We start from the raw sequence: 26,462 nt of genomic DNA, 5'->3' as shown, positions 1-26,462 counted from the left end.
CCTGGAATAGGAGGTGACAGTGGCTTCCCATTCATGGTGGCTGATGGCCAGAAACACATGGTTTGATTCAGAGGTCCCTGAAAGCCAGATGGAACACAGCTAGAATGTGTCATAAATAAAATATTTTATGGATTTGATTCAGAAAGAAAAATTTGACTTTCTTCTTATTGGCATTCAGATGTTGACTGTAGGAGGCTGTTGTCTTCACAGACACATCCAGCCAAATTCTACATCTTGGGAGGGAACAAATAGAGCAGAGAAAACATAGATCTCTAATTTCCCCACCTTGAGAATTTTGTGGATTTTCTTCTTTTGGGGAAGGAAATCATCTTTAAGGGTTGGTGAATAGGGGAAGAACCCAATTACAGGCCTAAGCAATGTCCCACTAAATTAAACCTATTACTAATTAGGACAGCATGATTGAGTGCTTGGACCACAGTGGTCTTTGAGAAGCCATTGGGTCCACTTTTGTGCCTGTAGAATCCTGTGCCATCCTGGATGGACGTTTGCTATTTCAGAAGATTCTAGCAGATGTCCTGAACTCACTGCCTAAACCTGGTGAATGATTGCTGACTGAGAGGCACTTTATAAGCATGTTTCAGCCTCATACGTGTTGAAGTTTGCAACATGGCCTTTGCCATGAACAACACATGGAAAGGTTGCTTAGAATTATGCAGTCTGCTAGCCACCAGCTTCCTTCTCTGCCTTTTCTTTTCCTGTGTGATGTCATTTTGTATTTAGGTATTTATCAAGCCATTTCTTTCTCACTTGAAATCACTTGTTTATAAAAGATGTCATCCTTCGTGGTTCACTGCATCCTTATTTATCATAGCAAAAAACTGGGAATAGATCATGGACTACCTTTTGGTGAAAAACTATGCAATAACCATGCTGCTAAAAAAATATTTAATGACTTAAATAATACCTGAGACAAATTAAGACAGTAGAATGGAAAACATCTTATAAAACAGGGAGGACAGGATGATCCTCTTTGGCAAACTGAAAGAAAGCAAAAAAAATATTGGAAATAGACTGAAGTGATAATTTTTTAGGTGATAGAATTATACATGTTTTCATTTATTTTTTTCTTGATGGTTTTCTATTTTATATCTACCTAAATTTCTACAATGAATATGTGTGATTTAAAAAAAACACTGAAGCATTTCAAACATACAAGAGTGGAAAGAATAATGAAGTTAAACCCCCATGTATCCATTGATAATCCTTAATGGTTACTATTCATGGCCAATCTTGTTTCATTTGTGCTCATAGCTACCTATTTCCCCATGATTTGAAGCAAATTTTGGTTCTCATTCATGTGCTCTAATACCTTACTTTGTTTATTGAGTTTTCTGCCTCTTCCTGTTTTTGCCCAGATTAAAAGTCCTTCCACACAATCCTGCAAACTGGTGTAATAGACCTGGAATCTGGCATTGACTGGGCACCTCATAAGACTGGAGTTGCCTGCCCCTTCCTTCCCAGGTGTCCTGCCTGTCGTTCCCCTCCCCATCCACCACCATGCTCTTGGAGATGGAGCTAATAGCAAGCTGATTTTATAGCACCACTTTGCTTTCATTCTCACTATGGTTTCCCTAGGTTGGACTATTTTGTAATCAACTTGTGGACTTACGATTGTGGAATGTTTACATGATTATCTTTTAACTCCCATCTCTATAGCCTGTTCAGTATTTCCTGGAGAGCTGTTCTTTGCAAGAAGGAAACTACCTGTTTCTATTTCAAATTGTATTTAGGATATGGACCCTGCTTCATGAGTGGTAGTTTTGAATTGCTTTATTTTCCCCCAGCGGCTGACATTGCTGTGAGAGGCGTTTGACATCATTCACAGCTAAGGGATGGCTCTCTCCTCCATGATGACGTTTTTCCCAATGCCCTGGTCCCATCTGGGTTGGAACTGGAGAATGTCACTGCCTCTAATTTCTTATCTTTACCTGGAAGCCTGTGATTGAAACTGTTTATCCTTTTTCTTGGTCAGAATAATGGTTTCTCCCATTACCAGTTTTATTGCTTCCCTAAGACTTTCTAGAAGTTGACTCTAAGTTATTCTAAAATTCACAGGTGAAAGTGTGATAGGTGGTTCAGACTGGAACTGCTGCTGCTTTCCTATTCTCCTCAAATAGGAAACATTCTTGGCTCCAGAGGACAGAAGGGGAGCAGTCGCCAAAGAGCAGTGGGTTCCAGATTGCCAGTCACCACTTAGCTGTTGTGATGGCTTTCAGGTTAAAGAAGTTGCTTGCACATTTGAGCTTGACTGGGGACATCCTGGCACATCGGATTCTATGGGTTGCTTTCTCCACCATCAGTTTGAACAGAAGATCTATGCAACCCAGTACATTTCCCTATTTGCCTGAGCTTCTACTTCCCCAGCATATAGACTGTACCACAGTCAGTCATGGCTGTGAAGGATTTCCTTTCTGTGACTTCCCCCATTTCCCACTGTGTTGATTTGGTTTTCTTTTAACTTGTTGCCTGATTTTTTTTTTTAAAGCCTTAAGCTGGTGTCATTTTCCCAAGCATGAGTTGAGAGCTGTAGGAAATTGCCTGCCTTTTCTTGAGGAAAGCAACTCATCCCATATCCACAACCAGAGTTTTGGCATGATCTGAGGGACTCCCCCAGGTATTCTGTGTTTTGGCTGTCTCGCTCTCTGTCTCAGTATGTAGGAGCTGCTTCTGTAAGTAAATGGCACCCCAGGTTTTTGGGACTCCATCTGGTGCCCTTCTGCTAGCCCTTGCTCTGCTGTAATTAGGAAACACCATTAAGTACTGGATTCTCTGGGGGAATGTGTGCAGGTCACATATGCAGAGCCTCTATACTGCAGCATCCACGGTCTAGTGGTGATGGTTCTTCTTGGCTTTCTGTGTTGCAGATGGTTGTGGTTTTAACATGCAGTTTTGAATCACTCCACAGGTTTTGTCCCCAAGGTGACATTTCAAGTCTATGAACCTGTCGTGTGCTGTCTGCTTCACTATCCTTCCAGCAGCTGCCTGTTTTCATGTAGGGGATAGGAACTTAACAGGGCATGTGTGAGTTTGCGTCTCCTGTTATCCTTAAGTGGAAACCGGCTGTGTGCCTGCCTCCACCTCTGCCCTAGAAGGCATCTGCACATACAGGCAGCTCCCCTCACTGACCGCGACAGGGAAGAATCAGCCTGGGGAAAGGTGAGAAAGCCTCTCAGATGACTGAGGCTGTATTTCCATACCTGGCTAGAATATCAGTGTTTCATTTCAAGTCAGGGGCTTCTTCTTGGCTTGGAATGTGCATTTGGCAAAGGAAGCAGGGATTTATCCTGGCTTCTGAAGCAAGTCTCTCTCCCTAGCCTCCACCCATGGCCTCTATGTTCTAGCTACAGTGACCTTGAGTCAGTTATTCTGACTACTGCCAGGCCCTTTGCACATTCCATTTCCTCATTTCCTCTGCTTGAAGTACTCCTCCCTTGTATTTCTACTTTTCTGTCTTTTTCTTTTCTTACTAAAAAAATTTATTTTTTAGATCAGTCCCCAACCTTCCCCACACCTCCAGCCTCCTGTACAGTCAAAATCCCTCATCAGTGTGGGACATTTGTTCCAATCAATGAACAGTGTTGACACATTGTCAACCAACATTGATAGTGTACAGTAGGGTTTGATCTTGGTGTTATACATTCTATGGATTTTAGCAAATGTATGACCACCACGTATCTATGATTATGGTGTCATGCAGAGTAGTTTCCCTGCCCTAGAAGTCCCCTGAGCTCTCATGTGCATCCTTCCTTCCCCTGAGCCTGTTTTTCTTTTCATGTCTAACCTATGCCTACATGTGAAGACCTCTCCTTAACTGTTAGGGAAACTTCCTCAATTGATCAGCCAGACTAGGTCAGTGTCCCCCAGTGACATGCCCTTAGTCATTTCTATCCCATTTACCTTTTTATTTGAGTCATTTCTTGAATGCTATGTGCTTGCCCTTTGGGAATAAAGTCTGATGGCAGAGACTGTACCTTCTTTTTCATAACTGTATATGCCCAGCACCAGGCTTACTACCTAGCACACAGCAGGTCCTCATTAAGCATCTGGTGAACAAACAAATGCTTTGTGCTCATGGGTGTCTTTGTGCATCTAAATTTCAGAAGCTCTCAGGTCCTTCTGTCCCACACCTGTCCACATGCTGCTACCATGGCACCTACAGTGTTTTCTACACATCCTTTGAAGCACAGCCAGAAGTACAGTTTCTTGTTAATACTTTCTACTTAGTGGCAGGTATGGTGGAGAAAACTAAAGAAAATGAGACAAAGTTCCCATCTTTAGGGATTTGATTTGAGCTTATAGATCAGGCAGTAGGTAAATAAAACAACCTGTTTGTAAATATTACATTGACCAGTATGAAATTACTGATTATTTAACTACAGTGATTTTTTAATATTTTTCCTATTGATAATTTTCTCCTACGAAAATGGAACTATTTATTTATTTGTAGTGCTGGGGCTCAAATCCAGGGCCTTGCACATAGAGGCAAGCATTCTACCACTGAGCTACATTCCCAGCCTCCCAAAATAGAAAATTCATGTGACTCAACCTTACACATTCTGAAATCATCTTCAGTTCGATTGGACCCTGCCACAAAGCCCATATTAGAAATGTCCTTTGTTGAGTTTGGGCTTGAGGTGAATGTGTTTATATCCTGAGTCACAGGACAAGATTTCTTTTCCCAAGGAAAGAAATACTAGACTTTTGGCCTCATTAAGTTTAACCACAGAACAGATTTTTTAAAAGAGATATTTCATAGCAAAGGATGGGTCGAAACAGGAAAAACAAACTACTAATGAGAATATGTTTATTGTTATAAAGTTATGGAAATAGGCTTGGAATGTCAGCATGATTTGGAAAGCCAGTCACAGAGTTTAACCTTGTTTTTCCTTATGTGCCATGATGGAATTAAGATTCCTTGGTCCCCAACTCAGATCTGCCACCAGCTGACTAGGTCAGTTCCCTTTCCTTCCTCTCTTCTCAACACTCTTCTGTCTCTTAGTGCTTGCTTGAAAGTTTAATGTAATGTACAGAGAATTTTATTGTTACGTTTGAAATTTTGTTGAATACTTATTGTGGGAAGGCCCCCCCCCCCCCCCGACTCCAGGTGTTGTGAGGAATGCACAGTGAAAGTAGCCATAGCTCCTGTCTCTTTGAACTTTACTCCAGTTGGAAGACTGGTGTGTGAAGATCTTAGGTATAGCCAGGGCGTAGACTCTACGGGAAGACTGGCTCTAGTAGTGGAATGATAGCATTCTTCTCCCTCTAGGGCTTGCCTTGGTCTCTTTGCATCCTGTGAGGCGTTGACACTAATGATGTGACTGATCACCATCGGTTGAATGCTTTAGAAGACTGGGCTCTGTGCCAAGCAATGCAGGCTTATTTCACTTGGTCCTTTGAAGGTGGTTTTACTGTCCCTTAGGACAAAGAAACAAGCCTGGAAAGGTTGGGTAACTTCTCAAGGTCTTAGAGCTAGAAATGTCAGAGCCAGAGACAGAAAATGGACCCACGTGCACTTGAGTGCACTTAACTTTGACATTAGAGCTCGGCCATCTTTTGAAGTCACACAAGAGCAGAGAAGCAGGAGGGGTGAATTTCCAGAGATAGCAAAGTCCTAGTTCAAGGAACCGTCACAGTTACTCACTTGACCCTGTTTGTCAACTGTAGACAATCCATTCAGATTGAAATGATCCTGGGGGAGGACTTCTCTCTGGAGCCACAACTTTCCTGCTTATTAGACACAGTTGTATCATGGCTGATAGCCCTTGGGAATTCCAGGGAGCCCACAGACTGTTCCTAGGTTCCTGTGCTGATGGAGCTCAGGAGTGAACATACTTACCTTTGCCCTTGGCTTCCCCATCTATAAGATGGGAGCCCAAAGACTGGGGGTGTGGCTCAAGTGATAGAGCACCATGGACTTAGAGCCCAGTCAGAGCCCTGCAGGCCACTGTCCCAGCCCTGCGTTCCTCTGTGTGGGTGATATCACATTCAGGGGACTTGTGTCTGCTCTGAAGATTGTGTATGAAACAGATGCTGACAGTGAGAGAGTAGAGGGGGTAAATGGATAGTGCTTGGCATGGAAACCACATCCTCACACCATGAGAAGAGTGTTAGCTGACCTTGGCTGTCATCACAGAAGAGGGAATAGATCCTTCTGGCTAGACCAGGAGATGCATGAGGGTGGCCAAAGGCAAGCAGCTTGGAGTCCAATGTAAAGAATTCCTAACAAGTATTGCTGCTCAGCATAAAAGCAGCCGCCTGATACGATAGTGAGTGTGTAGGTGCCAGAGAAAACATCCCTGCCTTGGAGGGAGGTTGGCTGAGAAGCCCCAAGGTGCTACCTGTGTCCTCCAAGCCTTTTCCTATGCAGTAATCCCCTCGTGCCTTTGTCCTGCTGTAGCCCCTTTGAGCCTATCTTCTACAGTTCTCAGAGTGCACCTTCTAAGTGGCATTTGCGTTTGGCCACTGTGACAATGAACTCTGCCATTCACACTCATCTCGTTTGCCAAGCACAGCTGACTTTGATCTGGTATCTAGAAAATCTCTCTCTGGCTCTCACTGGCTTCCCAAGGAGCCATCTTACCATTGGGTAGAGGAGCTGCTTAGAGGACCCAGGGACAGACTGTGGAGGTGGGAGGAGGATGGAAACCTGTTCTTGACCCTTTGAGGGATCTTCCTTCTTTGTGAGACCTTGTAGCCACTGAGTGTGACTCCTTCCAGGACAGCTCCCACCCTCCACACCCCCAAGAAACCAAATTACTCACAGGCTAGAGACTTGTATCTTCTAACTACAGAGACCGATTCCCCTGTGCCCTGACCATTTGTTCCTCTCTCCTCCAGGACCCAGATTCTCTGGGGCCAGATGTTGGAGGTGAACAAGCCAGCAAGTCCATCTGCATCCTTGGGAGGAGCCAGTTTTTATTTATTCTTTCAGACTGGGAAGGGTTGCTCTCCTTCTCAGTCCCTGCTTCTCTCTCTGTCTCTCTCTCTTTATTTATTTATTTTTTTGGGATGACAGGTCAGATTACAAGAAACCAAGAGGAAGCAATAAAGGGCAACAGGCCTGCTAGTTTTAAAAAGGAAAGAGAGGGTTGAGGGCTGAGAGTCTGGTGGAGTAGCAGGGTCAAGGAAAGGGTTAGGATAACTGGGCCAAGAACATATTTTTAAACACATGGGAAGGAATCAGGGAGGGACTGACTGATGGAACACTCTCCAAAGAGGATAGGACTTGCAAAGTTGTTTCCTCAGGGAGGGAGGAGCCCTCCTTCTTTTGGGATAGTGAGATCACAGGAGAAGGCAGAAGGACTTGCCGTTTTGTTCGGGATGGAGAGGACTCTGCCTGAAAGGCATCTTTGCTGGGGTGTGGGAGATTCTAGGAGCAGGTGAAGAGGGGTCTGTTGCCTATCTCCCTGGGCAAGTTCAGCCCCTGAATGAATGTGGCACCGGAGGTTGAAGACTGAAACAGACTGGGTGGTGAATTGGATACACATCTGACCAGCAGACAAGGAGAAGTTGAGTAACCACAGTCTTGGCCAGACACCAGATTTCTTGCTTGAATTGTGCATTTCCGTCCTGCCCACCCCTGACATTTTCATCTGAGGGCTGGCTTCTGTCATACTGAATGAAATCGGTTTTGTTTACATGTTGTGTTTACTCAGAGACATGGAGAAAAGTTTAGCCAAACAAATAGGTCTTCTTTTTCTTTTAAAAAAAGTTTTGCTAAAGAAGGCATATTGAACATAAAAATTTAGAAAATGCAAATAGGCTAAAAGGAGATAAACATCACTCATACCCTGTAATCCAAATATAAGATTGTGTGTTTCTGAATTATAGACATAAGTAAGAGTTTTTGAGCTCCTTGAAAATACTGATGACAATGAGTACCAATGATTGTTTACTGCATACTTGAGCATATAATTATTCACTGGGCTAGATATCCCTGTGTATTATTTTAATTCTCTCAGCAGCTGTATTTTGTTGGTATAGTTACTATCTTCCTCTAATAGATGAGGAAGCTGAAACTGGCAAAGATTAAGCAATTTTCCCAAGGTCACAAACACATGAAGCAGATGTGGGGATGAACTCAGATTTGTCCGTCATCAGAACTCCAGGACTCCAGGACGAAACGACTGTGTGGCTGCTGCTGCCAAATAAAAGAATGTTTATATGTGGTATTCCCAGCATACGCCTGGCAATCAGTATATTCATGTAATTTTTTTTGTATTTAAATGACATTCTGAGAAAAGCAAGGCTTCTATACATATCAAAAGTGTACAGTTTGACTTTTTTTTTGAGACAGGTCTTGCTATATAGTCCAGGCTGGCCTCAAACTGCCTCAGCTTCCTAAGGACTGGGATTATAGGTGTGTACCACCTTACCAAGCTCTGATTTTAAAATTATAACCTTCATATACACTCAAGAAACCATTACTATAAGCCAGGCACAAAAGTACATGCTTATAATCCAAGCTACTGAGGAGGCAGAGATCAGGAGTATCACAGTTCAAGGCCAGCCCAGGTGAAAAGTTAGCAAGACATGCTGGTCCTGGTGGTTTGTGCCTGTCATCCAGCAACACGACTGGATGTAAATAGTTTGTAAGTAGGAGGATCCAGTCTGAGGCTAGCCCTGGGCAAAAAGTGAGACCTTATTTGAAACATAACATAAAAGCAAGAAGGGCTGGAGGTATGACTCAGGTGGTAGGGTGCCTCCCTAGCAAATACAAGGCCTGAGTTCAAATCCCAGGACCACCAAAGGAAACCCCCTGCCCCCAAAAGAGTCACTATAACCACGTCAATGAACATATCCTTTACTCCTCAAAGTGTGCTTGTGGTCCTTTTTTATTTTTCCCTCCCCCATCACTCCAGGCAACCAGAAATTTACTTTTTGTCATTACACATTAGACTGTTTGCTAAAATTTTATATTCATGGTGTATACTCTTTTGCCTGGCTTATCTCACTCTGCACAATTATTGTGAGATACTCCATGCTGCTGAGTGTGTCTGCTGAGTTCTTTTGTGGCTGAATACTTTTTGATCACGGAGAATCCTGACAGTCTGTTTATCTGTTCACCTGCTCATGGACCTTGGGGGTTGTTTCTAGTCTATGCCTCTTCCAAGAGAGTTGCTATGCATGTTTGTGTTCTTGTCTTGCATGGAAACATGCTTTCATTTATCTTGGGTCAATACCTGGAGTGGGATGGCTGGGTCATATGATAGGTGTTTAACTTTTTAAGAAGCTGTCCAGTGGTTTTCAAAAGTACATGTATCAACATGCTGTGTTACACTGGCAGCAGACTCACAAAACATAGCAAGGTATGTGTGTCATTCTCCAGTTTCTACATATCTTCATCAATATTTGCCGTTTTCAGTCTTCTTAATTTTAGTCATTTTCATAGGTATCTCCTTGTGTTTTTTAATTAATTCAGAGCTTTAAAACAGCGGTACAACATTTCATATATTTCCTATAACAACTGTGGCCTCACCAAGTAGTAAAAGGAGAGGCAATGTTAAAGATATTCCTGGTCCTTGAATGATAATTATAGATCCCTAGATGGTCCTTTTATGTGCCAAGTGCTTTTTGATACATTGTATCTAAAAACCTAGTCCCAGTGCTGCAAAGCTGGCTCAGCTCCATTTTACAAAGGAAGAGATTGAGGCTGAGAGAAGTGCGTGACTGATTCAGGCTCCCACAGTTGGAGCAAAGCAAAGATACAAACTCAGACTCGTCTGTGCCAAAGTTCCTGGACTCTGGCCTCCACACCATGCTCCATTTTGTAGTTCAGTGATTTCCTTTAAAAAATCAAAAACAAACAAGCAAACAAAAAACAGCTCTTTCCCACTGTTGCTCCTTGCCCCAAACATAAAATACAGAACTTAACCTCCAAAATGGATAACACTGCACCAGACAGTAGGGAAATTATTCCTCCTGTAAAAACTCTGTGGTCACCACATGAAATCTCCAAGCTAAAGGCCTGGTTGAATGAGTAAGCATGTCCTCATTCCAGTAGCCTGACCTCTGGGCTAAGTTCGTTGACACCATTTACAGAACAAGAGCCTACTTCAGAGAAAACAGCATTACTATTATATGATGCAGGGCCTCCATTCCCTTGTGGAGCTATTTTCATTTCACATGCAGCCTTCCATTCACCAAACATTGATTTTTGGATCCAGTAGTCGTGAGTGGAAAACCTTCCATGTGCCAGGCTCACACTGCATTCTCTCATTTATTATGCACACACTCAGCTTCCTCTCCCATATGATTGGGTGGTTTATGAATGGAAGTTGAGTTTTGTGGGTAAGATACTGGCCATCTCAGCCTGGCTTCTCTGGCCTTGGCCGGTTGAGTGGGCTGGTTACTTATCTCTGAGCATTGCTTTGCTCAACTGTAAGATGGCAATCTCTGAGGACTTTACAGGGCTGCAGTGAGGAGTAAATGGAATTATATGAGCATGCTCAGTAAATATGAAGTATTATTATAACTTTTACTGACCAGAAAAAAAACTCTTGAAGCATCAAGTACATTGATCAAAGCCACATAGATAATTGGAGGCAGCATTGAAATTCAAATCCCCATCATGAGGCACCAAGTTCTGTGTTGTTTGGCCTTTTTCTACCCCTCTCCCCCATCTCCACAGGACCATGGAGAAGCTGGCATAGAAGAACTGGTAACTGGAAAAGTTAAGTGACCGAGCCAGCACTCAAAGTTCCAGCCTTGCAGAAGTAGTGCTTGCTTATTACACATAGTTTGGAAAATAATATAAAAAAGAGATAATCCATAATCCCAGCCCTAACCACGTTATGTTATGTTTTGTTTTAAACCCTCTGTTCTCTTTTTACTTTTTTTTAAAACAGTACTGGGGTTTGAACTCAGGACCTTATGCTTGCTAGTCAGGCACTCCACCACTTGAGCCACTCTGCCAGCCCTCTGTTCTCTTTTTAGAAGAGAGTTATGCTTGTTTCTTGGATGATTTATAATCACACTACAAATGCAGAGCTGTAGACTTCGTTTTCACTGTCACACATTTACACATAATTTCATACTTTTTTTTTTTTTCCAGCACTGAGGTTTGAACTCACGCTTACTGAACAGGTGCTCCTACCACTTGAGACACTCTACCAGCCCCTTTTGGTTATGTCTCCTCCCCAGCTCCCTGAGATAGGGTCTCCTGAACTATTTGCCAGGGGCTGGCTTCAAACCATAATCTTCCTAATTTCTTCCTGCTGAGTAGCTAGGATTATAGGCGTGAACCACAGGTGCCTGGAAGTTTCAGACTTTTATGAACATAATTTCTAACAGTATAGAGGGGTTATCTCAGTTTATCTACCTGTTGACATATAGTAGGCTATTCATGTCTTTCCTTTTTCTTACTACTAATAAAAATACTGTTGTGCATAATTTCATAAGACTTCTTATGAAGAAAAGGCAAATACTAAAGCTGTTTTTAAAGTCAGATTTATTGAGGGATAATGCATGTGGTGCAGAATTTGCCCTTTTTACTAGACACCCCAATAATTAAGACACATATTTCCATCACCCCAGAAAGGTTCCTAGTGTGCCTTTGTAGTCCCTTTACAGTAGTGAGCCTTTGGTACCCACTGATTTGTTTCCTGTCCCTATACTTTTGTCTTCTCTTTAGTACTTTTAATAAGAAAGGAATTATACAGTAAGTTGCCTTTTGAGTCAGACTCTTCACTTACTATACTGCTGGTGAGATTCATTGATGATGTGTGTATCAGGAGTTTGTTCCTTTTCTTGCTGAGTGGTATTCCATTATGTGGACATACTACATGTCTATTCACCACTTGATGGAGATTTGGATTATTTCTACTTTAGGGCAATTATGAATAAAGCTGCTATAAATATTCTGATAGAATTTTACTAGCATAAACTTTTTAAAATTGTGCTGGTGTGAGTACATTGTGACATTTACAGAAGTTCCTACAATATGTTAAATATATTGTACTTTAATTTACCCCCTCCACCATTCTTCTTCATCCCTCCTGCCCCCATTCCTGGAATAGTTTCAATAGGTATTATTTTTCCATTTACATACATGTGTACACAGTATTTGCAACACATTTATCTTCCTTCACCATTTCCCCACCTCCTCTACCTTCCCACTGGTACCAACTCCTACAGACAGGACCTGTTCCACACTCCTGTTCTCCAGTTTTATGTAAGAAAAGAAGAAAAAGAGGAAGAAAAAAAAAAGACATTTTTTGTTAAAATACCAACACAGGAAGTTTTCTTGTGGCACTTCATGTTTATATGTATTATAAACTGATTTGGTTCATCTCCTCTATTTTTCTACCTTAGTCTCTTTCTTATAGTGGTTTTAACTGGTTCAAAAATTCTATATTTAAAATATCCCTATTTGCAGACGACATGATCCTATACCTTAAAGACCCAAAAAACTCTACTCAGAAGCTTCTAGACATCATCAATAGCTATAGCAAAGTAGCAGGATATAAAATCAACATAGAAAAATCATTAGCATTTCTATACACTAACAATGAGCAAATGGAAAAAGAATGTATGAAAACAATTCCATTTACAATAGCCTCAAAAAAAATCAAATACCTAGGTGTAAACCTAACAAAAGATGTGAAAGACCTCTACAAGGAAAACTATACACTTCTGAAGAAAGAGATTGAGGAAGAGTATAGAAAGTGGAGAGATCTCCCATGCTCATGGATTGGTAGAATCAACATAGTAAAAATGTCGATACTCCCAAAAGTAACCTATATGTTTAATGCAATTCCCATCAAAATTCCAATGACATTCATTAAAGAGATTGAAAAATCTACTGTTAAATTTATATGGAAACACAAGAGGCCACGAATAGCCAAGGCAATACTCAGTCAAAAGAACAATGCAGGAGGTATCACGATACCTGACTTCAAACTATATTACAAAGCAATAACAATAAAAACAGCATGGTACTGGCACAAAAACAGACATGAAGACCAGTGGAACAGAATAGAGGATCCAGATATGAAGCCACACAACTATGAGCAACTTATCTTTGACAAAGGAGCTAAAAATATACGATGGAGAAATAGCAGCCTCTTCAACAAAAACTGCTGGGAAAACTGGTTAGCAGTCTGCAAAAAACTGAAACTAGATCCATGTATATCACCCTATACCAAGATTAACTCAAAATGGATCAAGGATCTTAATATCAGACCCCAAACTCTTAAGTTGATACAAGAAAGAGTAGGAAATACTCTGGAGTTAGTAGGTATAGGTAAGAACTTTCTCAATGAAACCCCAGCAGCACAGCAACTAAGAGATAGCATAGATAAATGGGACCTCATAAAACTAGAAAGCTTCTGTTCATCAAAAGAAATGGTCTCTAACCTGAAGAGAACACCCACAGAGTGGGAGAAAATATTTGCCAATTATACATCAGACAAAGGACTGATAACCAGAATATACAGGGAACTTAAAAAACTAAATTCTCCCAAAACTAATGAACCAATAAAGAAATGGGCATGTGAACTAAACAGAACTTTCTCAAAAGAAGAAATTCAAATGGCCAGAAAACACATGAAAAAATGCTCACCATCTCTAGCAATAAAGGAAATGCAAATTAAAACCACACTAAGATTCCACCTCACCCCTGTTAGAATAGCCATCATCAGCAACACCACCAACAACAGGTGTTGGCGAGGATGCGGGGAAAAAGGAACCCTCTTACACTGTTGGTGGGAATGTAGACTAGTACAACCACTCTGGAAAAAAATTTGGAGGCTACTTAAAAAGCTGGACATAGATCTACCATTTGATCCAGCAATACCACTCTTGGGGATATACCCAAAAGACTGTTACTCCAGAGGCACCTGCACATCCATGTTTATTGCGGCACTATTCACAATAGCCAAGTTATGGAAACAGCCAAGATGCCCCAGCACTGACAAATGGATTAAGAAAATGTGGTATCTATACACAATGGAATTTTATGCAGCCATGAAGAAGAACGAAATGTTATCATTCGCTGGTAAATGGATGGAATTGGAGAACATCATTCTGAGTGAGGTTAGCCTGGCTCAAAAGACCAAAAATCGTATGTTCTCCCTCATATGTGGACATTAGATCAAGGGCAAACACAACAAGGGGATTGGACTATGAGCACATGATAAAAGCGAGAGCACACAAGGGAGGGGTGAGGATAGGTAAGACACCTAAAAAACTAGCTAGCATTTGTTGCCCTTAATGCAGAGAAACTAAAGCAGATACCTTAAAACAACTGAGGCCAATAGGAAAAGGGGACCAGGAACTAGAGAAAAGGTTAGATCAAAAAGAATTAACCTAGAAGGTAACACCCACGCACAGGAAATCAATGTGAGTCAATGCCCTGTATAGCTATCCTTATCTCAACCAGCAAAACCCCTTGTTCCTTCCTATTATTGCTTATACTCTCTCTACAACAAAATTAGAGATAAGGGCAAAATAGTTTCTGCTGGGTATTGAGGGGGGAGCGGGAGGGGGTGGAGTGGGTGGTAAGGGAGGGGGTGGGGGCAGGGGGGAGAAATAAACCAAGCCTTGTATGCACATATGAATAATAAAAGAAAAATGAAAAAAAATTCTATATTTATTGTATAGAGAGTACTTCAACCATATTCACTTTCTTACCTTCCTTCTTGTACCTGCCTCCACTTGTATGTGATCTCCCTTAGTGTGACCTGTTTTTCATAGTATTGCTGTATTTGTATTAGGTCTGTATTCCACATATGTGAGAAAACATGCAACTTTTGGCCTTCTGCATCTGGCTAACTTCACTTAAAATGATGTTCTTCAATTCCATCTATTTATCTGCAAATGAAAAAATTTCATTCTTCTTTGTGGCTGAGTAAAATTCCATTGCATATAAATACCATGTTTCTTGACCCATTCATCAGTAGTGGGGCATCTTGGCTGTTTCCATAGCTTAGCTATTGTGAATAATGCTGCAGTAAACATGGGTGTGCAGGTGCCTTTGTTGTAACCTGACTTACATTCCTTTGGGTTTATCCCTAGGAGTGGAATGGCCGGATCATGTGGCAGTTACATATTTAGTTCTTTTGAGGAGCCTCCATACTGTTTTTTCATAGTGACTTAATTTACATTCCATCCAGCAGTGGATGAGGGTTCCTTTTCCCCCACAACCTCCCCAACATTTGTTGTTTGCATGCTTGATGGTAGCCATTCTAACAGAAGTGAGGTAGAATCTTAAGTAGTTTTGATTTGCATTTCCTCTATGGCCAGAAATGTTGAGCATTTCTTCATGTGTTTTTTATCCATTTGGACTTTTTCTTTTGAAAAAGCTCTGTTCAGTTCATTTGCCCATTTCTTCATTGCATCATTGATTTTTTTTTAAGAGTTTAGTTTTTTGAGCTCCCTGTATATACTGGTTATCGATTCTTTGTCAGATGTATAGCTGGCAAAGATTTTCTCCCATTCTGTGGGCAACCTCTTCAATTACAGACCATTTCTTTTATTGTGCAGAAGCTTTTTAATTTCATGTAGTTCCATTTGACAATCCTTTCTTTTAGTTGCTGAGCCTTTTGAATTCTATTGAGGAAGTTCTTGCCTATACCTACTAATTCTGGTGTATTCCCTGCTCTTTCCTGCACTAGCTTCAAAGTTTCAGACTTTATATTAAAGTCCTTGATCCACTTTGAGTTGATACTTGTACAGGGTGAAAGGCATGGATCTAGTTTCCATTTTCTGCATGCAGAAATACAGTTTTCTCAGCAACATTTGTTGAAGAGATGTCTTTTCTCTATTGTATGTTTTTGGCACCTTTGTCAAAAATTAGATGGGTGTAGCTGCATGGATTCATATCTGGGTCTTCTAATCTGTTCCATTGGTCTTCATATCTGTTTTTGTGCTAGTACTATGCTGGGTTTTTTTGTTGTTGGTGGTCCTTTTTGTGGTACTGGGGTTTGAAGTCAGGGCCTACACCTTGAGCCACTCTGCCAGTGGTTTTTTGTGATGGGTTCTTTCAAGATAAAGTCTCCCGGACTATTTGCCTGGGTTGGCTTCAAACCATGATCCTCCTGATCTCTGCCTCCTGAGTAGCTAGGAGCCACTGGTGCCCAGGCCATGCTGCTTTTATTGCTATGGCTCTGTAGTATAGTTAGAAGTCAGTTATTGTGATACCTCCAGCATTGCTCTTTTTCAGTGTTGCCTTGGCTCTTCATGGTCTTTTGTGCTTCCAAATGAACTTCGAGGTTGATTTTTCAATTTCTGTGATGAATGTTTTTGGAATTTTGATGGAAATTGCATTGGACATGTAGATTGTGTTTGGTAATATAGATGTTTTGATTCTGCCAATCCATGAGCATGGGAGTCTTTCCATCTTCTGTAGTCTTCTTCAATTTCTTTCTTCTATGATTTATAGTTTTCCTTGTAGAGGTCATTTACATCCTTTGTTAAGTTTATTTCTATATATTTTTTTGATGCTATTGTAAATGGAATATTTCCTATTTTCTTTCTCAGTCTGCTCATTGTTGGTGTATAGAAAGACTACTGGTTTTTGTATCCTGCTACTTTGCTGAAGCTGTTTATGGTATTTAGGAGTTTTTTGGTGGAGATTTTTGGGTCTTTTAGGTATAAGGTCATGTCATCTGCAAAAAGGGATAATTTGACTACTTCCTTTCCAGTTTGTATTCCTTTTATTTCTTCTTCCTGTCTTATCGCTCTGGCTAGGAATTCCAAGACTATGTTGAATAGGAGTGGAGAGAGTGGGTACCCTTGTCTCATTCTTGACTTTAGAGGAAATGTTTTCAGTTTTTCCTCATTTAGCATGATGTTGGCTATAGGCTTGTCATATATACCCTTTATTATGTGGAAGTGCATTCCTTCTATTCCTAGTTTCATCAGAGCTTTTGTCATGATGGGATGTTGAATTTTATCGAAGGCTTTTTCTGCATCTATTGAGATGATCATGTGTTTTTTGTCTTTGCTTCTGTTAATATGCTGTATTACATTTAATGATTTGCGTATTTGAAACATCCCTGCATCCCCTGGGATCATGGTGTATGATCTTTTTGATATGTTGTTACATTCAGTTTGTTGATATTTTATTGAGAATTTTTGTATTTATGTTCAGTAAAGAGATTGGCCTGTAATTCTCTTTTTTGTTGTTGTTGTTGTGTCCTTATCTGGTTTTGGGATGAGTGTAATGCTGGCTTTATAGAATGAATTTGGCAGTGTTCCTTCCCTTTCTATTTTGTGGAGAACTTTAAGGAGTGTTGGTATTAATTCTTCTTTAAAGATCTGGAGAATTCAGTGGTGAATCCATCAGGTCCTGGACTTTTCTTTTTTGGGAGACTCTTTATTGCTGCTTCACTTTCCTTGTGTGTTATAGATCTGTTTAAGTGGTTCTATTTTGGATGGTCATATGTGTCTAAAAATTTGTCCCTTTCTTCTAGATTCTCCAATTTGTTTGAATATAGGTTCTCAAAGTTGTCCCTGACGATTCTCTGGATTTCCTTGGTGTTTGTTATTATTTCTCCTTTTGCATTTCTAATTTTGTAAATTTGGGTCTTTTCACTCCTCATTTTAGTCAGATTTACCAGGAGTTTTTCAATGTTTATCCTTTCAAAGAACCAGCTTTTTGTTTCATTGATTCTTTGTATGATATATATATATATATATATTTAGTTGATTTCAGCCCTTATTTTTATTATTTCTGTCCTTCTGCTAGTTTTGGGTTTACTGCTTCTTGTTTTTCTAGGAGTTTGAGATATAGCATTAGGTCGCTTATTTGGGATGTTTCTGTGTTTTTAATATATGCATTCATGATTATAAACTTTCCCTTTAGACTGCCTTTGCTGTGTCCCATAGGTTCTGATAGGTTCATTCTCATTGAATTCCAGAAACTTTTTTTATTTCTTCTCTTATGTCTTCGATGACCCACTGATCATGGAGCAGTGTGATGTTCGGCCTCCAATTGTTTGAATATTTTCTGTTGTTTCTTTTGTTGAATTCTAGTTTTATTGTGTTGTGGTCAGACAGTGTGTTAGCATAAAGTTTTACTTGTCTTTGGTATATTCCAAAGAGTGGGATTTCTGGATTGATATAAATGTATATTTAACTTTATAAGACTCTGTTAAGACTTTTTTCTGAATCTGTTGTGTTCTTACCAATTGTGAGAGCTCTAGTTGTTCCACATCCTTACCAGCACTTGGTATTATGAGGGTTCATTTGCCATTCTAATGGCTGTTTAGTTGTGGTTTAATCGTAATAACTAATGGATGTAGAGGATCAGCTCATGTGCTTATTTCTATCCATATCTCTTGGTGAAGTATCCCTTTGAATCTTTTGGCCACTTCCTACATTCAATTGTTTGTTTTTTATGTGTTCTGGATACAAATCCTTTATCAGATTTTTTTTTTCAGCATCTGGATGTGGTAGTACGCACCTGTAATCCCAGTATTCAGAAGGCTGAGATAGGAGGACCTCGAGTTGTGGGCCAGCCTGAGCTATATATTGAGACCCCATCTCAAAAAGCCAAAAAAAAAGAGAGTTTTTAAAAAAAATTATAAATATTTTCTCTCAGTCTGTACCTTGCAATTTTATTTTCTTTTAAACAACAGACACTTTTAATTTTGATGAATGCCAATTCATCATTCTTCTATCCCATGGATCATCTAGTATAAGAAATCTTTGCCTTTACAATGTCACAAAGGTTTTCTCTAGAAATTTTATAGTTTTAGGCTCCATTTAGGTGTGCAATCGACTTTGAGTTAACATTTGCATGTGGTAAGAGGTGTTACACGTGGATGTCCAGTTGTTTGGGTATCCTCTGACATATTCAACATACACATGTGAGCCTATTTTTGACCTCTACATCCTGGTCCACTTATCCGTGTCTGTCCTTTTGTAAATAGCACACTGTCTTGATTCCTGCAGTTTTGTAATAAGTCCTGACTTTAGATAATGAGTCCTCCAACTTTCTTGTTCTTTTTCAAAATTATTTGGTATTGTTTCAGTTCCCTATCAACTTTACAGTCAGCTTGTCATTTTCTCAAAAGGCCTCATGGGATCTGGGAGATACAGGTTCATGTGGCTCAGAATCAGTTACAAAGAAGCCAGGATGACTGGGATCTTATGGGTTCCTGTATGTGAGAAGGAGCCAGGGCACCAGAACATATAAGATAAAAGGAAAGAATGTCTGAAAAGGATGGAAATGTCCAATGACAAGGGTCATAACTTTGTGATATGGAGCCTCTAAGCACATGTAATTGGTCATTTAGGACAGTTGAGATGCCTGGGAGTCAGGGTGGAGGCATTCCTAGGCAGCAGTTGGTTGGATCCTGTGTGCTTCCTGCCCCTTGCATGGCCATCCAATTCCATCTTTTTTTTTTTTTTCCATTTTTCTTTTATTATTCATATGTGCATACAAGGCTTGGTTCATTTCTCCCCCCTGCCCCCACCCCCTCCCTTACCACCCACTCCACCCCCTCCCACTCCCCCCCTCAATACCCAGCAGAAACTATTTTGCCCTTATCTCTAATTTTGTTGTAGAGAGAGTATAAGCAATAATAGGAAGGAACAAGGGGTTTTGCTGGTTGAGATAAGGATAGCTATACAGGGCATTGACTCACATTGATTCCAATTCCATCTTGAAGTGTTCTTTCCATGTTGCTTTCACAGTGTTTTGTTTTTCTTGGTTTGTATCAGGGCTTCCTGCTTGCAAAGTAAGTTCTCTACTGCTTTTGCCACATTTCCAGTCCATTTTGGAGATGAGGTCTTGCAAACTGTTTGTCCAGACTGACCTTGAACCATGGTTCTCCTTATCTCAGCCTCCCAAGTAGCTAGGATTACAGGTGTGAGCCACCTGCACCCTGCGTAATTTTCCTTTTATTTTCACATGTCAAGTCTATAAATCAGTTTGTGGAGAAATGACACTCAAAACTGCTAACTCTTCCAATCATGAAAATATCTCTGCCTACTTATTTAGGTCTCTGATTTTTTTCCTAAGGTTCTTAGTACACTTTGTCTAATTAGAGGTTGGTCTTCTACTTTCTTGCAACAGTGTTTAGCAGATAGCTGTGCCCTGTGGCTAACAGATCCACATTTTTCCTGCAAGAAAATCCCTGCAAATTTATACTGTCACTCGATTGTGCTTTATCTCCACATCTCTTGTTCCTTCACTTCCAGACTCCATGGCTTATGATGTATTAATTTATTTATTTTAAAATTTTAAACTCTATCAAGATATAATATACACACAGGAAATATCTCAATAAATATTCAGAAGGTGAAAATGCCAGTTAAAAAAAAAACCAGCAGAACATTGCCAGCAACCTGAAGCCTCCTATAACTCTTCCAGTCCTGCTAAGACGAAACCACTGTCCCAATTTCTATACCATGAATAGTTTTGTCATGGCTTAGCTATACGTACCTTCTAGGTTTTTCACTCCAGGTCCCTAAAAGTGTCAGCCTCTTTGCTGTGCTTTTTTCCCTTCTGTGATTTTGCCAGTGTCTGGAATGCCCACCCCTTCTTCTGCCTCCCTCTTGCAGCTTCCTTGAAGTGTCTTCACCCTTCCAGCTCAACTGTTTCATCTAAGCTGCAATGTCCTCCCTGCTTCCTTCTCCTTTCCCCAGCTTCTATCAACACTGCGTGTGCCTTCATTAACATGCTCATCATGGTGTGTTTTGAGGCTGCTGTTTCCATATGACTGTGAGCACTTTGAGATCTATCTGCACATTTTTTTTTTTTTTATAGAACCAGGGCCTTCAATAGGGCCTGGCATACAATAGGAGATGACTAGTTGTATATTGGGTAAATGTTGTATGTGTAAAAAACTGACTCTCCAAAAGGTGACAGTCCTTGTTCACAGCAGGCCTCTAGTTTTCAGTCTTTACTAGCTTCTTGTTAGATTTTTTTTCCTCCCCTCTGTTGCTCTGATTTCTTTGTGATGTGTTTTTCTGTCAAGGTGCTTCTGGAACAACTAAGATAGTATTGTAGCTTTTTTTTTTTTTTTTCTTCCTTTTTTGTGGCAATACTGGGGTTTGAACTCAGGGCTTCATGCTTGTAAGACCAGGCACTCTATTGCTAGAGCCACACCTCCAGCCTAGTATTTTAGCTCATTTTTTGTATCCATCACTGGGATGATGAGTGGTTGAGGATGATGCTCTCAACCCCTTGTCTGCCATTGGAGAGTAACAGCTTTTCATCTGTAATGCCTGTGAACCCAGTTTCCTATCAGTATCAAATAAGCATATGTAGGATTGTTTAAATCCGTCCTATAGTCACCCTATTGCCAACACATTTTGAGATGCCCTATTACCATTAGTGAAAAGTTACCAAATATCCCAGTTTTTGTTGCTTTATTTGTAAATCTAGCTGCTGCTAATAATAATTACCAGGAGTGTTTTTGTGAAATATTGGAGCCACTGTGGCTGAGTATGAAAATACAAAGTCCTTTCTTTGCCACACAGATTGTATTTAGCTGAGCTTCAGTCTGAAGAGTGGATAAATTCCATATTGTGAAGCACTAAGGAAGGAGAGGGTTGATCTGATGGACTTGAGACTGAAGTGGTTCCATTAGCAAGCAAAGTAGTTCACATCTACCAGGAGAGATAGTAGTTCTTATTAAATCCTTGAAAGACATCTGTTGGTCATTTGAACACTGTGTCATGAGTAATTCATGTCTAATAGGAGGCTGAAGTGCTCACTTAGCCATCATCTAAGTTGAGCCCAGCAGGAACATGTGATGGGGCAATTGGGCTGGGTTCAAGGTTCTTCTGGAGAAGGAATAATAGAAGGTTGAAAGGGGAACCATTTAGAAAGGCAGTCCTTAGTGTAATTGAAAAGGAAGAGGATAATGGTAAGAGGGTGTCCAGGCACATGGGCCTGTGTGGGAAAAGGCTTGGAGATTTGTCTCTGTACATCCAGGCTTCACCCATCCAGCCTGGGTGCTTCTGAGCCTTGGTGGCACCTCTCCCTAGTGTTTAGTGAGTGGGCCCAGGAACACAGGGGAAGAATGATGCCTTGGATGCAGACCATGAGCCCTGGAGATAGTTGTGATCTTGGACATGAAGGCTATTGTACCCTCCACCTTTTGTCCTTCAGGAGAAGATTGGTTGGCGAAAGGATGCACTGCACCTGCTGGTGTTCACAACGGATGATGTACCCCACATTGCACTGGATGGAAAACTTGGGGGACTGGTACAGCCACATGACGGCCAGTGCCACTTGAATGAGGCCAATGAGTACACTGCATCCAACCAGATGGTAAGGGCCAGGGTGGGCTCCTGATGCCTCTGCTTGTGACCCCACTTGTAGTCTGGAGTATTCATTCAGCCTCTGAAACCGCTCTTGGCCCTTAGCCTTCACTGACTTTCTGCTCCATTCTTAGGATTGGGTTTCGTTCTGTCTTCTACACGTGGGTTTCTAGAAGTCCTTGTTATTTTAGAACATTTCTTAGGAATTCCTGTAGCTGGATCATCTTTGTACCATTGTGTACTTAAATTGAGAGTATTTTGTTGGGGCAGGAGATGGCTTAGGAACCAGGATGGATCTGTCAGAAAGAAATGGTCTTAAGGGAGAGTGGGAACAAGGGGATTGGACTATGAGCACATGATAAAAGCGAGAGCACACAAGGGAGGGGTGAGGATAGGTAAGACACCTAAAAAACTAGCTAGCATTTGTTGCCCTTAATGCAGAGAAACTAAAGCAGATACCTTAAAACAACTGAGGCCAATAGGAAAAGGGGACCAGGAACTAGAGAAAAGGTTAGATCAAAAAGAATTAACCTAGAAGGTAACACCCATGCACAGGAAATCAATGTGAGTCAATGCCCTGTATAGCTATCCTTATCTCAACCAGCAAAACCCCTTGTTCCTTGCTATTATTGCTTATACTCTCTCTACAACAAAATTAGAGATAAGGGCAAAATAGTTTCTGCTGGGTATTGGGGGGGGGGGGAGGGGGTGGAGTGGGTGGTAAGGGAGGGGGTGGGGGCAGGGGGGAGAAATGAACCAAGCCTTGTATGCACATATGAATAATAAAAGAAAAATGAAAAAAATAAAATAAAATAAAATTTGGAACTGAAAAAAACAAAACAAAACAAAACAAACAAACAAAAAAAAAAATAAAATAACCAGAGCAAAATGAAAAAAAAAAGGGAGAGTGGGGACTGTTTTCCTGCAGGTAACAACTCTGATAGAAGTTATTGGGCAAGACTTCCTAACTTCTAGAAATGGGCTCTGTTTCTAGAAGTGAGGTCCCTGTGTCAGGAATGGCTAGCAGGTGTGGGAGGCCTCAGGGACTTTTCACTCCCGATAGTCTGTGACTGTGACCATTTAATATAAAAGGATTTGTGCAAAATCTCCAACATATATACTCATAGACCAGTGCAATGAAACCCACATACCTATCACCCAACCCTAACAAGATCTTGCCATACTTACTATGCATACTTTTTCAGAAATGTATAGCCTCTTCTCTCCCAAGTTCATTTTGGTATCTGGTCAGAGAGGAGTCCTCCGAATTTTCTTTGCTGGACAAGCACATTTTCTCCAGTTTCAAGACATGGTTATGCCCAAGCCTTCCAAAGTATCCAGGAATTGAGGGTGTTTGGAAAAAGGACTCATCTGATTATAACCTCTGTACTTTAAAATCCTGAAGGACCCTGCCTGTTAAGCTGCCTCTTAGCTTCCTCCCTCCCTCCTTGCTCAGCACCTCCCCTCTGCCCCCCACAGTCTTCACTTCCCCACTGTGGGATGTCTGGTGGCTTCCTGAGGGCCCTTTGCATGAGAGTCTTCTCCACACAGTCCCTTAGTTCAGGAGCCGTTGATGGGATCTGGTTATCAAGGGGCTCTATGGGGCCACCTATGGGAAATTTTCCTCTTTTCTTGGCAGGTACTGAGCAGCTGAGTACACATTAGAGCAGGTTCTGGTACCTCAGTATGTGAGAAGTTTACAACCTTTACTTTTGCCTTGGCCCTAGGATTATCCATCTCTTGCCCTGCTTGGAGAGAAGTTGGCAGAGAATAACATCAACCTCATCTTTGCAGTGACAAAAAACCACTATATGCTCTACAAGGTATGCCTGGAGGGAGAGAGGAAGGCTGGCAATCCCATTCTGGGGGCCTTGTTGACCCGGAGGGGAATGAGAGATTACAATGTGTATGTGTGGGGGGAGGCGAAGAGTGTTCACAGTCCTTCAAGGGGGTGGGAGGAAAGGGAGTCAGAGGAGAGGTGCAAGATAGCTCTGTCTGGGCTCTAGTAGAAAATAATGACACTAAAGAAACTTAAGCTTTCACATAGCTGTGAGTATCTTTACAAGGAATTTAAACATATCGTGTCTAGTTTGATTCTGAGAAAAGCCTCAAAAATAGTATAAATTTCGTTTTCAGACAATGAAATGGAAACACAGGGACACACTGTGATAGGGAAGGGAAATATAAAATGAAAAGACACAGAAAGGAAACTGAGGCATCTAGGCACTCGTATGGTGAATCCAGGATTCCAGTTTTATGCCTTGCTGAAGAGGGTGAGAGACGATGGGTGCCTAGGGGCAGGAGTTCCCCAGGAAAACAGCAGCATGCTGAGTGAACAGGGCAGTCCATACGGGTCTTTTGTATAATGAGACTTGGTTCTCCTATGGACCATCATCATAACTCCCCTCATGAACATGTCCTTTGTGCAATGCCAATGAGCTGCACACCGAACTAGAAACCTGAACTGCACAACGAGAACACACGTGAACTGACTGTAAAACCCAATTCACCTCTGATGTCCTTTTCATTGCAAGTGAAGAGACTTCTCTGGAATCCCTTAAATCTCCACCGAAGAACCTTTGTCTGACTTTATTTTGGTGAAGATGCCACTGATATCTTCCTAAGTTTCTGATTTTCTTTGCTTGAGTTTTAGTTGATGAAAATGATAAGACAATTTTTTTTTTCTTCTTTTTTGATTTGGCAGTTATTGAGCTTCTAGATGGTACACAAGGGAAGAAATCCTCGTTGGCTTCAGCCATCTGTCCTCAGAACCAGTTACCTCTGGCTTAGTGGGGAGGCCCATGCAGGCCAGGGCAGGCTGATACAGGGTGGTGCCTGTATCGGTTCCTGTGACAGGTGCCATGCTAAGGAGTTCCACTAGCAGAAGAGGGCAGATTTTACTTCAAGGCCACCAGCTTTGCCCCAGGACCTTACTGTCCAGAGGTCCTCAGGAGGTCTCAGCTCCCTGCTGAGAAGAGAGGTGTACATAACACCTTTGGGAAAGTGGCCCTTTGTACTCTTGGGGAAACAGAATGAGCCATCCTGGATCTGGGCTTATGTGGGAGACTGGGGAGAAATGGGAAGAAAATCACACAGGGCAGGGTGACCTCAAAGGATAGACTATCAGAAAGTTGTCCATTTCATGCCAGAAAGGTGGGGTCTTTAGGGCTTTTCCCTTGGGGACAGGTCTTGCCAGACCCTCCTCCTCCCATTCACAGGGATGGATGCTCCACGGCCCACCATAGCAACTCTTCCTCACGCCCATTCTTCTTGCCTGTCCTTGTGGCATCTTCTCCAATGTGTGGTGCAGGGGAGGGGTAGAATAGAGTGCTGGCCCTTAACACTTCTCATCATTACAGCAGTGTTCACTCTGATAGAATGGAAGGCCAAATGAACTTACTTCTTTTCTTTGTTTTTTAAAGAATTTTACAGCCCTGATACCTGGAACCACAGTGGAGATTTTACATGGAGACTCCAAAAATATTATTCAACTGATTATTAATGCATACAATGTAAGTTGCTGTCTTTGTTGCCCTATTGCCACCTCTATTCCATCCTCTCCCAATGAGGCCCTGGGAACTGATGGGGGTTTGGGTGGGTTTGCCCCTCCACTTGGGGAATCCTAGACCTCAGGGAGCCTCTCTGAGCCTCCATGTTCTAAGGGCAGGAAGATGGGTAGTAGGGAGGATTTCTGGCTAATTTGCCCTTCCTCTTCCCATGGTTCCCCTCTCCCCTTCTGCTGTAGTTTAGGCTCCTCATGAATGCTGATACCTCCTTACTCCTAGAACTTCCTGCCAAGAGAAACTGAACACTTCCCTTCTCCTCTTCTGCTCTCTTCCCCACACACTAATGTCCTCTTTTCTGTCTCTGACCTTTAAATCCTTACCAGATCTGATAGCCACCTCAGAGCCCAGTGAGACAGGGTTTCCAAATTAACTTATACTTCTGTGGTTTTCAGGCACCACAGTGAGTAATTTGGTTTACATTTCAGTGAGAAGGAGAACAATTATGCTTGGTTATGTGACACCGCAGACCTGCTGAAACATAATGTACTGAGAGGGGGTTAGAGAAGTGAGTGTGTGGGGGTGAGGGGGTGGGTGAGGGGAGCTGCAATGTCATGTCTTTTCGAGGGCTGTTCCTCACTGTGAGCCTCTTGGATCTCAAGCTCTGGATACCAACAGAATCCAAGTGAGAGCTGTTCCCCTGCCCTGTGCTGCTGAGGA

The 26,462-nt window shown here is 41.5% G+C and overlaps 1 protein-coding gene across 2 annotated transcripts in view; it reads left to right on the top strand.

Moving 5' to 3' along the window:
* The window catches only part of Itgb5 (integrin subunit beta 5), a 135,124-nt gene that overhangs the window by 53,195 nt on the left and 55,467 nt on the right, over positions 1-26,462 (top strand). For both annotated transcript variants that reach the window (XM_074073340.1, XM_074073339.1), the window contains exons 6-8: positions 22,088-22,249; positions 23,967-24,062; positions 25,662-25,751. In XM_074073340.1, coding sequence (XP_073929441.1) covers positions 22,088-22,249; positions 23,967-24,062; positions 25,662-25,751 — 348 coding nt within the window. The remainder of the gene's footprint in view (positions 1-22,087; positions 22,250-23,966; positions 24,063-25,661; positions 25,752-26,462) is intronic.

This window comes from Castor canadensis, chromosome 5 (genome assembly GCF_047511655.1).
Source record: "Castor canadensis chromosome 5, mCasCan1.hap1v2, whole genome shotgun sequence".
NCBI lineage: Eukaryota > Metazoa > Chordata > Mammalia > Rodentia > Castoridae > Castor > Castor canadensis.
The sequence above is the reverse complement of the archived record's forward strand: the minus strand, read 5'-3'. Positions and strand labels throughout refer to the sequence as shown.